This window comes from Chrysochloris asiatica, unplaced genomic scaffold, assembly GCF_000296735.1.
Source record: "Chrysochloris asiatica unplaced genomic scaffold, ChrAsi1.0 scaffold00054, whole genome shotgun sequence".
Taxonomy (NCBI): Eukaryota; Metazoa; Chordata; class Mammalia; order Afrosoricida; family Chrysochloridae; genus Chrysochloris; species Chrysochloris asiatica.
Window position 1 is genome coordinate 7,427,004 of NW_006408572.1, and position 15,412 is coordinate 7,442,415.

Sequence of the window (15,412 nt, forward strand, 5' to 3'; positions counted from 1 at the left end):
CGGGACCCTACCCAGAGAAGCAGTGATGCCTGAAATGGAGGCAGAGATGATGACATGGAACGATGGAGCAGCTGAAGACTTTAGATCCAGAGAGGGAGAGCGACTGTGTGCTGAAGATCTGGGGAGTACGGTGGGGGGCAGGATTGCAGGGTATATCCTTTGGTTGGTTAATGATGCATGGAGGGGATTGTAACCATGGCAATGAGACCATATACGATAGAATGAATGTAAAACTAATGTTCTCCCATGTAAACTATCACATAATTCACAATAAAAATCTAAGAAAAAAAAATCATGATGGAAAAAATACTAGTCTAACACCAAAACCAACACAAACCTGAAGGCAAGCACAGAAAACTTTAAAATATCACCTTGTTTTAAAAACTATTAATTCTTTAAGTGATTGACAAAAACAGTCAAATATAGTCTAATATTTCAAATAGATACACCTAGAAGGAAATGTAATCCTGTCCCCCTGAAAGCTAGGATTATATAATTATTTTACCCTGTCTTACAAATTGTCCATCCTAAATTTTGGCCATTTAGTTAACATTCAACTCTTTCACATGGTTATGTACAGTGTATCTATCACATTCAAGGTCATTTTCACTCCTTTTATTTTCCCATTTATTCAAACTTGAAATACCTAGCTTTTCTTTTAAGTTACCTATACTTCTAGTCCAATATACAATATATTAGTGCTGGTGAGGACTGAAAATGATTACATATTCAAACTGTCATCTGATATTTCAGTGAAGTTGTCAGCCAACCAAAAACGCTAACCAAGCATGATAAAGTGCTGACTGTTGTGAAGTACTTTCCCTACTATCCGAAGAGGGTGATAATTCACTTAATAGTAAGAGATTCATAAGTTGTTGTTAAGTTCCATTAAGTCGGTTCTAACTCTTAGCAACCCGGTGCAAGGCTTCCAAGGATTGGCTGGTGAGTTTGAACCGCCTACCTTGTGGTTCAAACCAACCTTGGCACCACACCAAGTCTCCAAGAGTCAATAAAGCAGACACAAAATAGTGGTATATAACCACAGATTTTTTAAGGAGCTCTGATAGCGTAGTGGTTACGAATCAGGCTGTGAACCTTAAGGTCAGCAGTTTGAAACTACCAGCGGCTCCGCGGGTGAGAAAGGTGAGGCTTTCTGCTCCTGTAAAGATTTACAGTCTCGGAAACTCTGTAAAGGGTCGTTATGGGTCGGAACCGACTCGACAGCACTTAACAACAACAACAACCACAGATTTTATTAGTTATTACTTCTTAGAATAAATTGATAATGATTAATAATCATGGTAAGGCCTCTAAACATATTCATTAATTTATGATGCTCAATGTAGGCTTGATACCTAACCCTTTATTAGCTTATTATTATTGTTGTTAAGTGCTGTCAAGTCAGTTCCAACCCATAGCGACCCTGTATAGAGTCTCCAAGAGGGAGCTTGAACCACCAACCTTGCAGTTCAAACGACTTCATAGTCAGGTGCATTAACCCACAGTGCCACACCAGGACTATTAGTTTATGTTGTTGTTGTTTAAGTGCTGTCGAGAAGGTTCTGACTCACAGCAACCATGTATAGGGTTTCCGAGAAGCGGCTGGTGAAATTGAACCACCAACCTTGCAGTTTAAACTGACCTTGCAGTCCAGCGCATTAACCTGCAGCAGCATACCAGGACTCCCATTAGCTTATGGAGTCCTTAAATTGATCAAATGCTTTTCTAAAGCAAAGATGAACAGTGCTCTTCTCTTACAAACTTTTTACATTATAATGAAAGATATACTAGTGATAATAACATTCTCAGGTTCCTGAGAATAAATCTACATAGTCATATCTTTTTATTTACCATGTTTTACTCTGTTTAAGGAAGACAGATCTAGAATTTTCTTTACTTAGGTTACCCTTCTTTTTGTTTTTAATGCAGTTATATGTTCCTTTCATAAAATGAGTTGAAGAACTTTGACTCTTTTTCTATTCTCTGACACAATTTATAAAATTAAGAATTATTTCTTCCTAGAAGGCTTAGAAAAATTTATCAACAAAATTGGGTCTTTTGGGAGAGAGAAGATAGGAGAAAAGGGAAGATTTTTGACTATCAGATTACTTTCTTTAACAGTCATTGGCTGCTTTGGCTTTCACATTTTATCTTGAAATATTTTTAGTGATACATCTTATATTAGAAAACTTTTTGTTTAATCTACTTTCAACTTCAGGGTGTAACACTGTTGGTTGTATTTATTATTTTTCGGGCTGCGAACCTTAAGGTCAGCGGTTCGAAACTACCAGCCGCTCCACGGGAGAAAGATGAGGCTTTCTACTCCTGTAAAGATTTACACCCTCAGAAACCCTGTACAGGGTCGCTGTGGGTCAGAACCAACTCGACGGCACTTAACAACAACAACAACAACTGTATAAAATAAGAAGCTCTGGTAGCACAGTGGTTACGAGTCAGGCTGCTAACCTCAGAATCAGCAGTTAACTACTGACTGTTCTGCAGGAGAAAGATGAGGCTTTCTGCACCCGCAAAGATTAACAACCTCGGAAACCCTATACAAGGTCATTATATTTTGGAACCGACTCCACGGCACATAACAACATTACATATAGATTATCAATCTGGTTATTCAAAACTTTTATATCCCTAAAACTACTTTTTGCTACTTGCATTATCAGTTGCTAAAAACTAGTTAAAAACGTTTACTACAATTGTGAATTTTAACTTTTCCTTGTAACTGTCAATTATTAGTTCACAAATTTCAAAGCTAAATAAACTTCATTCAAGTACATAAACATCTTTCTGATGTTTGTTACAGGAGTCCCGCCTTATCTCAATTAATTATTTTTCCCTTAAATCCTACAGGTTTGATATTACAACTGGCAAGATTGGCTTTTTTTTTGTTATTATTTGTATGGAATATCTTTATCACTCAAACTTACCTTGTGGTTTTATTTTAGGTATAGCCCTTGTACACAATACAAAACTAGATTTGAAAAATATACAATCGATTACATTCTTTTGTTGTTCTTGTTGTTAAGTGTCATTGAGTCAATTCTGACTCAACAGTGACCCTGTATATGGTTTCTGAGGAACAGCTGGTGGATTTGAACTGCTGGCCTTGTGGTTTGCAATTCAGTGCTAACTTACATTTACTATGATAATGGACCAAGACTTTTCAGTCAGTTTACCATACTGTGATGGCTTGCATGTCACCGTGATTCTAGAAGCTATACCACCAGTATTTTAAATGCCAGCAGGGTCACACATGGTGCGCAGGTGTCAGTGGTGCTTCCAGACTGAAACAGACTAAGAAGAAGGAAAGATAAGACTACTTCCAAATATTTAGTCACTGAAAACCTATGAATAGCAGGGGAACGCTATCAAGCAGAATCACAATACTGAATATTGAGATATGAATATTGTCAGATATAGTGCAAGAAAATGAGCTCCTCAGGTTGAAAGGCACTCAAAAAATACAACTAAAGAAGAGTCGCTTCCTCAAAATAGAGTTGACTGTGATGGCACAAACGAAGTAAAGCTTTTCGGACCTTCATTTGCTTATAGAGCAAAACTCAAAATGAGAAGAAACAGCTGTAAACACCCATTATTAATCAGAACATGGGATGTACCAAGTATGAATCTAAGAAAATCAGAAGTTGAATAAATGAAATGGAATGCATAAACACTGATATCCTAGGCATGACTGAGCTGAAATAGACTGGTATTTTGGGTTATTTTGAATCTCACAACCACGTTGTTAATAAACTGGGAATGACATACTGAAGAGTAATGGTGTCTCAATCATTATCAAAAAGAACATTAAAAATCTATCTTGAAGTACAATCCTGTCTGTGGTAGGGCAATATCTATACGCCGACAGAGAAGATCAGCTAATATCACTATTATTCAGATTTACATACCAACCACTTAAAGCCTGTGATGATGAAGTTGAAAAATTCTACCCAACTTAAGTCTGAAATTGATCAAACATGCAATCGAGATGAATTGATAATTACAGTTTAGCAACCCCCCTCCCCAAATCAAATTGGAATGCAAAGGTTGGAAACAAAGAAGGATCAGCAGTTGGAAAATATGGTCTTGGTGATAGAAACAATGCTGGAGATAGCATGATAGAATTTTGTGAGATCAATGACTTCATATAAATATCTCTTTAAAAAAACAAAAGATAACTACACACATGGACCTCACCAGATGGAATACACAGAAATCAAACTAAGTGGAAAGAGATGGCAGAAAAGCTCCCTATTATCAGCAAAATAAGGCCAGGAGTAGACTGTTGAACAGACCATCAATAGCTCATATACAAGTTCAGGCTAAAGCTGAAAAAAATTAAAACAAGTCCACAAGAGCCAAAATATGACCTTGAACATATCTCCCACATGAATTTAGAGATCATCTGAGGAACAGATTTGATGAATTATATACTAATGATCAGAAACTGGAAGAGTTGTGGAACGATATCAAGAACATCATACAGGAAGAAAACGAAAGGTCACTAAGAAGAAAAAAAAAAAAGACCAAAAGGGATGTCAGAAGGGACTCTGAAACTTGTTCTCCAGCATAGAGATGCTAAAGCAGCAAATGGAGGAAATAAGGAGGTAAAAGAGTTGAATAGAAAATTTCAAAGGGCAGTTCAAGAACGCAAAGGCAAATCTTGTAATGAAATGTGCAAAGATCTGAAGTTATCACACCAAAAGGGGAGAATACATTCAACATTTCTCAAGCTAGAGAACTGAAGAAAAAAAGAAAAAAAAAATCAAGCCTCGACTTGTAATATTGAAGAATTCTATGGGCAAAATATTGTAAGATGCAAAAAACATCAAAAGAAGATGGAAGGTATACATAGAGTCACTGTACCAAAAAGAAATGGTTAACGTTCAACCATTTCAAGAGGTAGCATATGATCAAGAGCCAATGATACTGAAGGAAGAAGTCCAAGGTACATTAAGGCATTGGCAAAGAGCAAAGAACAAGGCACCAGGAATTGACTGAATACAAACTGAAATCTTTCAACAAATTGATGAGGTACTGGAGGCACTCACTCATCTATGCCAAGAAATTTGGAAGATAGCTACCTGGCCAACTGACTGGAAGAGATTCATATTTATGACCATTCCAAAGAAGGTGACCCAACGGAATGCAAACATATGGGACAATATCATTAATATTATATACAAGTAAAGGTTTGCTAAAAATAATTCAAAAACGGCTGCAACAGTACATTGACAGGGAACTGTCAGAGGTCCATACCAGATTCAGAAAAGGATATGGAATGAGGGGTATCATTGCTGACATCAGATGGACCTTGGCTAAAAGCAGAAAATACGAGAAGGATGATTACCTGTGCTTTATTGACTACACAAACGCTTTCAATTGTGTGGATCATGACAAGCTATGAACAACATTAAGGAGAATGAGTATTCCGGAAAGCTTAACTGTGCTCATCAGGAACCTGTATAAAGATCAAGAGGCAGTTGTTCGAACACAACAAAGGAACATTAAATGATTTAAAATTAGAAAAGGCAGTCACTTTGGAGAGGCTTGGCAGATTTGGGCAGAGGTGGTTGCCATGACGGCCCAAGTGGGGCTTGATGGACAACTGAGGCTGGCGCTTCAAGTGGGCCATTGAATTGAGCGGGTCTGGAGGAAGTAGCAGGGGCTGAAGTGACCAGGGCAGTGGCCAGGGTGACTCCCCCCCCAGTCGGTTATTTGGACAACCAAGTGCCTGATACCAGCATGCAAGAGATAGACCGGATCCTGGTAGAGAAGTGCTGCTGGGACATTGCCTTGGGTCTCCTCAAACATATTCCCATGAACCTCTTCATCATGTACATGGGTGGCAATACTATCTCCATCTTTCCTACTATGATGGTGTGTATGATGGCCTGGAGACCTATTCAGGTACTTAGGGCCATTTCAGTCACTTTCAAGATGTTAGAAAGTTCAAGCCAGAAGTTTCTTCAGAGTTTGGTTTATCTCATTGGGAACCTCATGGGTTTAGCATTGGCTGTTTACAAGGGCCAGCCCATGGGACTGTTGCCTACACATGCATCAGACTGGTCAGCCTTCATTGAGCTCCCTGAGAGAATGGAGTTCATTGGTGGTGGATTTCTTTTGTGTACCTGAGAAAGAAGCACCTGGCACCTTAAAGATTTGTATCTTATTTATATACTTCTTTAGGCCCAATGGTTCCTCCTCAGTATTCTCAGCTTAAAAATTACCATTCATGCTGACAAGAGTCAAAAAGCTCTCTTTCCTCCTTGGTGAGGAGACAGCCTGTAGAAGAACAATGTCCATACTATTATAAACACAAAGAAACTATACGACAACCACTGACTGAAAATAATGTAGAAAACTTTGTTTCCAGCACAGAGCAAAACAACAAATAAAACTAACTCTGTAAACAGAATGGACACTGCTAAAACAAGAACTGCAGCAGCATGTCCTCTTAATAAATTAACTGCTATGAACAAAAAAATAAAATAAAATTAGTAAAGGTGTGTGCCAGGATCGTATTCTTTTACCATGCTTATTAAATCTGTATGCTGAGCAAATAATCTGAAAAAGCTGTATTATATGAAGAAAAATATGGCATCAGGTTTGGAGGAAGACTCATTAACAACCTGCGTATTCAGATGATACAACCTTGCTTGCTGAAAGCAAAGAGGTCTTGAAGATCAAAGATCACAACCTTAGGTATAAACTGCACCTCAATATAAAGAAAAGAAAAATCCTCACCACTGGACCAATAACAACATCCACATCAATAGAGAAAAAAATGAAGGTACCAAAGACTTCATTTTGCTCAGATCAACTATCAGCACTCACAAAATCAGCAGTTAAGAAATCAAATGACATACTGCATTAGGCAGATCTGCCGCACATGATCTGTAAAGTGTTGAAGAGCAAAGATGTCAATTTGAGGACTAAGGGGTGCCTGACCCAAGTCATGTTGTTTTTAATAACCTCATATGCTTGTGAAACTTGGACAATGAATAAAAGAAGACTATAGAAGGATTGATGCACTTGAGTTATGGTGTAGGAGGAGAATATTAAAAGTACCACATACTGCCAAAAGAACAAACAAATCTGTGTTGGAAGAAGTACAGCTAGAATGCTCCTTAGAAGTAAGGATGGCCATGTTTCGTTTCCTACACTTCGGACATATTATTAAGAGGAACCAGTCCCTGGAAAAGGACATCATGTTTGGTAAAGTGGATGGTCAGTGAAAAAGAGGAAGACTCCCAACAAGATGGACTGGCACAGTGGCAGCAACAATGGGATCAAGCACAGCAGTAATTGTGAAGTTGCCCCAGGACCAGATAGTGTTTCACTCTGTTGAGCATAGGTCAGTATTCACTCAAAGGCACCTAACAACGATAATGGATAGATTTCCATTCATTTCATCTCTACAATACAGTCTGGAATTTTATCTTTTTTCTTTACCCTTCCAGCCTTCTTTGAATTATTAAAATTTTCAACATTCCCTTTATATTTCTTCACTGTGTCCTTATGACCAAAGCATCTAGGCATACTATTGCTACCTTACCCTTAAACTTCAATTCTGGGACTGGCTTCAGAATACAATGTTAACTTTGAACACCTTATCTTACTGGATAACAAACGGATAAGCTCATTTTGATTAGGAAATTAACACTAAATTTGTGACAAAGCAGCATAAGTGTCATAATTGTGATTATTTAAAATATCCTGAAGTATGGGGGAAGGTAGAATCCCCACTGAATAGTTTTCCTCTTGTCTAGACGGGTCTCGTGAAAGAAGATGGGGTAAGATTCTTATTATTCAATAATGAGTAACTGTTATCATGACTAATCACGACTATCATAACTGTAAAAGTAGAATCTTTATATAAAAATGGGGAGTTAATCTTACAGTCTAGAAACAAGAGGACCCTAGGACCGACATCAAGGGAAAAGAGCATTTGCAAAATGTAGTAACCTATCCAGAGAAACAGCAACATCAGAGACAGAAGCAGAGATGAGGACATGGATAGATACAGCAGCTGGGGACTCTAGACTCACAGAGAGAGAAAAACTGTGTGCTGGTAGCCAGGAGGCAGGCTTGTAAAAAAATCAAGACAAAACAGAAGGAATAGAAGCAAATACTGGTGAATGATGATGCACAGAGAAGAGTGTAATCATTGCAATGAAACAAAATATGATAGGATGAGTATAAAACAGATATTCTCCCATGTAAACTATCACTTAATTCACAATAAAAACTTAAAAAAATATATCCTTAATGGAAAAATCATCCCAAAATAGTACTTGGCATTTTAAAGAAAGCAAAAACTTTTAAGATGCATAGTCATTACAGTGGTTTCCCCTTAGTGATTCTAATAATTGTTCATGGCATTAGGGCAAATCTTTGGTTTCAAACAAACAAGTTAAAATATCTCACAACCTTTGAGGCCTCCAGCTCTTTAATCTTGTCTTCAGCCTCCGTCAGTTTATCCTTCAAAGCTGCAATTTCCTTCTCCATGGGCATCACAACAGACCGAAGTTTTTCAGCATCCTCTTGGGCCTATGATTAAAAAAGAATTCAATGCTGCAACCTAGAGATTTATTATTTTTCTCAGAGACTTTGACCCACGCAACTGCCAAAATTTAATTTACTTAACTAGGCACTGTATTAGCATTTCCAAAATTGAAGTAAATATAACTTTTTAGATCTTGTATTACTTTAAATGTCAAATCATAGTAATAATTCTATCCCAATTATCACATTTAGAATCTGGGAGTAAGTAAGAAAATGCATTAACTGTAGTAAGTTCAATTTGTTAATTAACTTACTGAGTTAAAATGTATTCTATACATAAAATGGAGTACACAAAAATAAGTATTTTAATTTTTACAATTCATGATTAAGATGAGACCATATATAAATACTAAAAAAGTGATGTTTTGAAAACACAAGAAATAGGATAATGTATTTTCTAAAAGTCAGAAAATTGTGTTGTTATAAAAATAATTGTGGTGCCATAGGATAAGCACTCAATAGCAAGGTGGGTTTGAACTGCAAGGTCCATGATTCAAACGCAACAGACACTCCTTGGGAACCCTATACACGATCACTATGAGTCAGAACTGACTTAACAGGCAGTTAACAACAACAACAACAATAGCAACTATCCAGTTACTTAAAAATAATACTTTAATATTTTTACTTTCTAATATCTAAATGAAACAAAAACTAAAAATAACCTCTAAAACTATCATACTGTTTTCCATCCTCCATCGTCAAAAACATGGATTAAAAGGAAATAACTTCCATAAAGTAGTCAACTGCTAAGAAACTTAGTTCTTATTAATTAGAGAAACATCTCCACACATGGAGTACTGCTGTGGTACTGTAGGATAAGCCCTGGACTGCTAGCTGCCAAGAATGGCGGTTCAAACTCACCAACTGCTCCTTGCAAACCCTATACAGGTTCACTATGAGTGACCTCAACAGTACTTAACAACAACAACAATACATACATACAAATAAAGACAGACTCAAAAATTTTATTTTTCTTCTAGTGAAAATAAAACTAACCTTGTTTACTAATTTACATGAACTCAAACCTATCTTAAATATGAGAAATATCATGTATGACTAAATTTGAATGGAGATTCCTCCACACACCAAAAAATATGTTGTTGAGTACCATCGAATTAGTTTTGACTAATAGCAACCCTGTAAAGGATTTTCAAGGAATGACTGGTGGGTTTGAACCACAGACCTTGGAATTAGCGGTCCAGTGCTTATCCTACAGTGCTACACCAGAACCCTACACAAAACCAAAAAAAAACAGCCCTTAGAAAAGAGGAATTCACTTTGTTTTCAATCCTGGTGTGGCACTGCAGGATAATGCACTGGAGTGCAAGGTCAGTTTGAGCTGCAAAGTCAGTGGCTCAAACCCACCAGTCACTCCTCAGAAACCCTTTACAGGGTCGCTATGCAACAGAACCGAATCAACAACACTTAACAACAAAGTTCCATTTACAAAAGACATGTCAACTTAAAGTATCTTCACTCAGGGCTAGTTTGTACTGCACATAGAAGTCACCTGATAAAAACAAGCAGTAAAAAGAAAAAGGAAAAACAGGCAAAGCAATTTAACACAGATTATTTATTAATGCAAATAGGACCTGATAATTACAAGTGTTGATGTCACTGTAAACAAAAATTTTAAAGATCACTTTTAAAAAATGACAGAAAGATCATTAAAAACATGAAAAATATGAGAAACTGCCATAGCAAGAGGAGCCTAGAACAGAAAAAGGGCATTAGGTAAAAATGTCAGATAATAATACTGGACAGATAAAAATACTGTTAACTGATAGTACATGGAGGGGACTATAATCATTGTAATGAAAGAAGGTGTATGATTTGTTGAATTTAAAACTGATGATCTGCCCTGTAAACTTTTACTCAATCCACAATAAAAACCTTAAATAAAAAAAAAAATAAAAAGAATGGTACTGCAATGGAGACATCATTGGTCTTGCAAAATTCTATCATGCAATCTCCAACATCATTTGTATTACCAAGGTCAGATTTTCCAACTATTGACTCTTTTTCTTTTGTTTCTACCCTTTGTACTCAAACTGCCAGTAATTATAATACATCTTGATTGCATGTTTGATCATTTTGACACTGAATAAGTTGGTAAAATTCTTCAATTTCAACATCACTGGCTTTAGTAGATGGTGTGTAAATTTGAATTAACAGTGGTATTAACTGGTCTTCCTTGTAGGCATATGGATATTATCATATCTTGAAGTGTTATACTTCAAGACAGAACTTGGTATATTGTTTTTGATGAAGAATGTGACGCCAATTCTCTTCAATTTGTCATTCCCAGCAAAGTATACCATGCGATTGTCAAACTCAAAATGGCCAATACCAATCCATTTCAGTTCAGTGTTACACATTCCATTCCATTTTTGACAATTTCCAATTTTCCTAGATTCACATTTCATACATTCCATGTTCCAGTTATTAATGGATGTTTACACTGCTTCTCCTCATTTTGAATTGTGCCCCATCAGTAAATGAAGGCTCCAAAAACTTGACTCCATTCATGTCATCAGTCAACTCTACTTTGAGGAGGCAGCTCTTCCCCTGTCATATTTTGAATGCCTTCCAACCTGAGGGGCTCATCTTCTTCAGTGTATCTGACAATATTCTGGTGTTTTTCATCATGTTTCAATATTCAGTATTCTGGTGCTATCTGACAGTGTTCCAAGTCCTATTCATATGGTTTTCAGTGACTAAATATTTGGAAGCAGTCCCTCTGTCTTTCTTTCTAGTCTGTCTTTGTCTGAAGTTCAGCTGAAACCTGTCCACCACGCATGACCCTGCTGGTAATTAAAATACCTGTAGCATAACTTCTAGAATCACAGCAACATGTAATCCACCAGAGTACAGCAAAGTGACAGACATGCAGTGGATGAATATATTAGGAGACTGAAAAACTAAATAGTTACTCTCATGTACTTCTGGTCTGGGGTAAGATAGCCAGTGATGACAGCAAATATGAATTCATCTCAAACTATGTAGAGAAAAGTGAAGGCTATGTGCTTAGGACATATGTTAGATGTGATTCTAGTGATTATGTAGGCACTGTCAGATGCTCTAAGAATCTAAATTACAATCCTTTCCTGAAATGAGAGTATGGAAAAAACATTTCTCAATGTTTAAGCTTTTGTCTTGGATGTTGCCTCTTAGCTTTCACATCATTAAAAAAAAAAAATAATAATCTTTTAAATACATACCAGCAGTCCATATGTTGTTGTTGTTAAATGGCATCTAGTCAGTTCCGATCCATAGTGGCCCTCTATAGGGTTCCCGAGGAACAGCTGGTGAGCTTGAACCACTGACCTTGTAGCTCAAACTGACACTGAAGTCCAGCACATTAACCCACAGTGCCACACCAGGACTCCAGTGGTCCATATATGGACCACAAATTAAGAACCAAGGATTATGATTAATCCAAATTTTAAAATCCTAATTATTATTTTATATGTTATTTGAAATATGTACGTGTATATAAATAGACAAATGTTTATATAATCAAAAGCTTTCCAAATTGTATTCATGGGACAAATGGCTCACCTTATATTCAGCTGCCTTATGTTCAACCATAACATGGTACTGTTGTCAAGTCAGTGCGGACTCATAGCAACCCTGTACAGGGTTTCCAAGGAGTGGTTGGTGGCTTTGACCCCCAACTTTGTGGTCCTGTATTTATCCTACAGCATCACACCAGAACTCCGTAATATGACATGCTCAGATATAATATGCAGCACATTTGTTACACAGGAACAAAGGTATATTTAGAGAAAAAAAAAAACTAACATCTGTTCTGAAGCTTTTGTTTAGACACAGTCACCAACTAATAATACTCATTTAACAAATATTTATTGAGCACCCAGGCATTTAAAAAATATAAACCAACAAGAGTCATACCCTCAGGGAGTTTATATTCTAACAAGAAGAGAAAGGCAAAAAACAATAAACATATTAAGTAGGTGTCCATTTTAAGGACACATGTGATATTGGAAAAGAAAAATTGGAGCAGGGTAAGGCAGCTTAGAGTGGAAGAGGGAGGTGGGCAAGTTGCAATGTTAGGGCTTCTTGAGTGATAACATCTGAGTACAGATTTGGAGAAGGTGAAGGAGTAAATCATAGATATGTGTGAGGAAAGAGCATTAAATTACCTGGTACTATATTTAAGTCTCTGTCTAAATAGTTCCTTTAACCAAAAACATAAGTACACAACTTCTATTACCACATGTAGTTAAAGCATGTTGCATTTTAGATTCAAATATTTCTAGCGATGAATGCATTCCTTCATACCTTTTTCATTTCATTTTCTAAATTTTCTTCTTCTTGACCTTCAGACAGCCTTCTCCTTAAATCAGCTATTTCCCTCTCTGCAGATTCTCGATACTGTGCCCACTGTGTTCGCTCCTGCTCCAGTCTAAGGTGGAACTGATGCTCATAGTCACGAACTGTTTCTATAAAACAGCATCAAATATTTTATATCTAAGCATTATGAAAAAAAGTACTCTAAAAATTTTAAAGTAGTTATGATGAATATAACATGATACACCAATCCTACTGCCTCAAATTGTGAGAAAAGGGATCTAATTATGGAATATTTTACTCTAACCCAAGATTCTAAACAGACAAATTCTAAAAAGTCTTTATCAAATACCTTTATCTTTCACATCATTTTAAAGCATTACAACAGACACTGCTGTTTTCCCATTAATATCTATTCCTTCTTCACAAATTCCAGTTTTATTTCAGAAGTCAATGTGCCCAGTTTAAAAACAATTACACTTTTTCCAGTTTCCTTTGGAGCTATGAATGACCACACACTATGGCCAATAAAGTGCAATAAATGTTAGAAAATTCAAGACAGCTTTTGCTTTTCTGAAGAAGACTGAAGAAGGGAGCAGCCATGAGAGAAAGATCAAGTTATAAACTACATGCTAAGAATGAAGGAACAGAAGGACTGAAGGAAGCTGGCACCCTGGTGGCATCATGAAACCATTATGCTGCCCTGTATTACCTACCTCTGGACTACTCTTCTGTCAGAAAAGTAAATTGCTATTTAGTAAGTCACTAAAGTCTGGTTTAAGGAGCTCTGGTAGCGTAGTGGTTACGAATCGGGCTGCGAACCTCAAGGTCAGCAGTTCGAAACTACCAGCTGTTCTGCGGGAGAAAGATGAGGCTTTCTGCTCCTGTAAAGATTTACAGCCTCAGAAACCCTGTGCATGGTCGCTATGGGTTGGAACCGACTCCACAGCACAAAACAACAACAGTCTGGTTTATTAAATGAAACCTAAAGTAATCCCTAGATACATGCCACAAACTCCAAAATAGGAATTTTGTTTAGGCTGGCCTTACCTGCCTTCTTCCAAAGAGTACTAAGGCAGGAAATGACAAAAATATAATGATAGGGGGAAAAAAGTCATCACTTTTTCAAATTTGTAATAGCAACTAATTACAAGTACCCAAAGATACAGGGGAAACATGCTTCCTTTCTTGGTAATTTCCTCAGACATGTGGAAAACAATTAAGTACAACAGCCAACATGAGATAACAGAATAAACTATAGGTACTCCCGAACTTACGATGGGGCTCCACTCTGACGACTCCACCATGAATTGATTCTGACATGAGTCAAATACCTCTTTTTTTTTCCTTTAGTTTTAATTACGTTTTTGTTTTTTTTATCATATCTTTATAAATTCAATCTCTGTTTGTCTTTGGGGTTGTGAACACTGTATATAAACTTACAGATATGAAGAAATCAGTAAATTATACACTGCAGCCTTGTATGCAGTGAATATTACTAATGGTGGTGGTGGTGGTGGTTATGTGCTGTGGAGTGGGTTCCGACTCATAATGACCCTGTACAGGGTTTCGGAGGCTGTAAATCTTTATGGGAACAGAAAGCCTCATCTTTCTCCTGCGGAACAGCTGGTAGTTTCGAACTACTGACCTTGAGGCTCACAGCCTGATTCGTAACCATTATGCTACCAGAGCTCCTTTTACTAATGGTGGTGTTTTTGTTGTTAAGTGCCGTCGAGTCGGTTCTGACCCATAGTGACCCTGTATAAGGTTCCCAAGGAGTGGCTGGTGAGCTTGAACCGCCAACCCTGCAATTCAAATGGCTTTGCAGTCTGGTGCATTAACCCACAGCGTAACACCAAGACTCCTTACTAATGGTAAGAAGTACAAAACAAACAGATATTCATAAGTAGGACTTGTTATAATTCAAATACTTTGTAAGTTGGGGACTACCTATATTACTATTCCTTTAGAACTAGGTCACAGACTGGCAACTCATAAAGCCATTCTATTACATGGATGACTGTTGTTGTTTTTTAAATCAGAAGATTTCACATAAAAAAAAAAAATCTAGAAGATATAGCAACACTGGATTGAAAGGGCACTAATTGATTACCCTGTGTACACTCTCATTAAACTCACTTCCCATGCCCATTCAGCTTGATTACCTGACATTATTTGCCTGACTCCTACAGGAAAATCCATTTATACGCCTTGCTTTATTGTCATGTAATGTATTATCTCAACACTATCATAACTCTCCACTATTAAAACTGTTAAAGATACAAATGATGTATGCATTTACACGAACACTGGCTTCTTCTTCTTCTTCTTTTTTTTTTTATGAATAACATCCTGAAGACAGTAGTACATATGTTGCTGTTAGGTGCCATTGAGTCGGTACTAACTCATAGTGACCCCTATGCACATTGTGGATCAACCTCACAATCACTGCTCCATTTGAGCCCACTGATGCTGCCACTGTGTCAATCCATCTCATTGGGGCACTTCCTCT

General features: G+C 37.1%; 1 protein-coding gene and 1 pseudogene across 2 annotated transcripts in view; one reads left to right on the forward strand and one right to left on the reverse strand.

Annotated features, from left to right (window-relative positions):
- RABEP1 (rabaptin, RAB GTPase binding effector protein 1) overlaps window positions 1–15,412 on the reverse strand; it is a 140,545-nt gene that overhangs the window by 52,000 nt on the left and 73,133 nt on the right. For both annotated transcript variants that reach the window (XM_006863304.1, XM_006863305.1), the window contains 2 exons: window positions 12,892–13,052; window positions 8,449–8,568 (listed from right to left, as the gene is read on the reverse strand). In XM_006863304.1, coding sequence (XP_006863366.1) covers window positions 8,449–8,568; window positions 12,892–13,052 — 281 coding nt within the window. The remainder of the gene's footprint in view (window positions 1–8,448; window positions 8,569–12,891; window positions 13,053–15,412) is intronic.
- Window positions 3,164–6,150, forward strand: LOC102826750 (annotated as a pseudogene).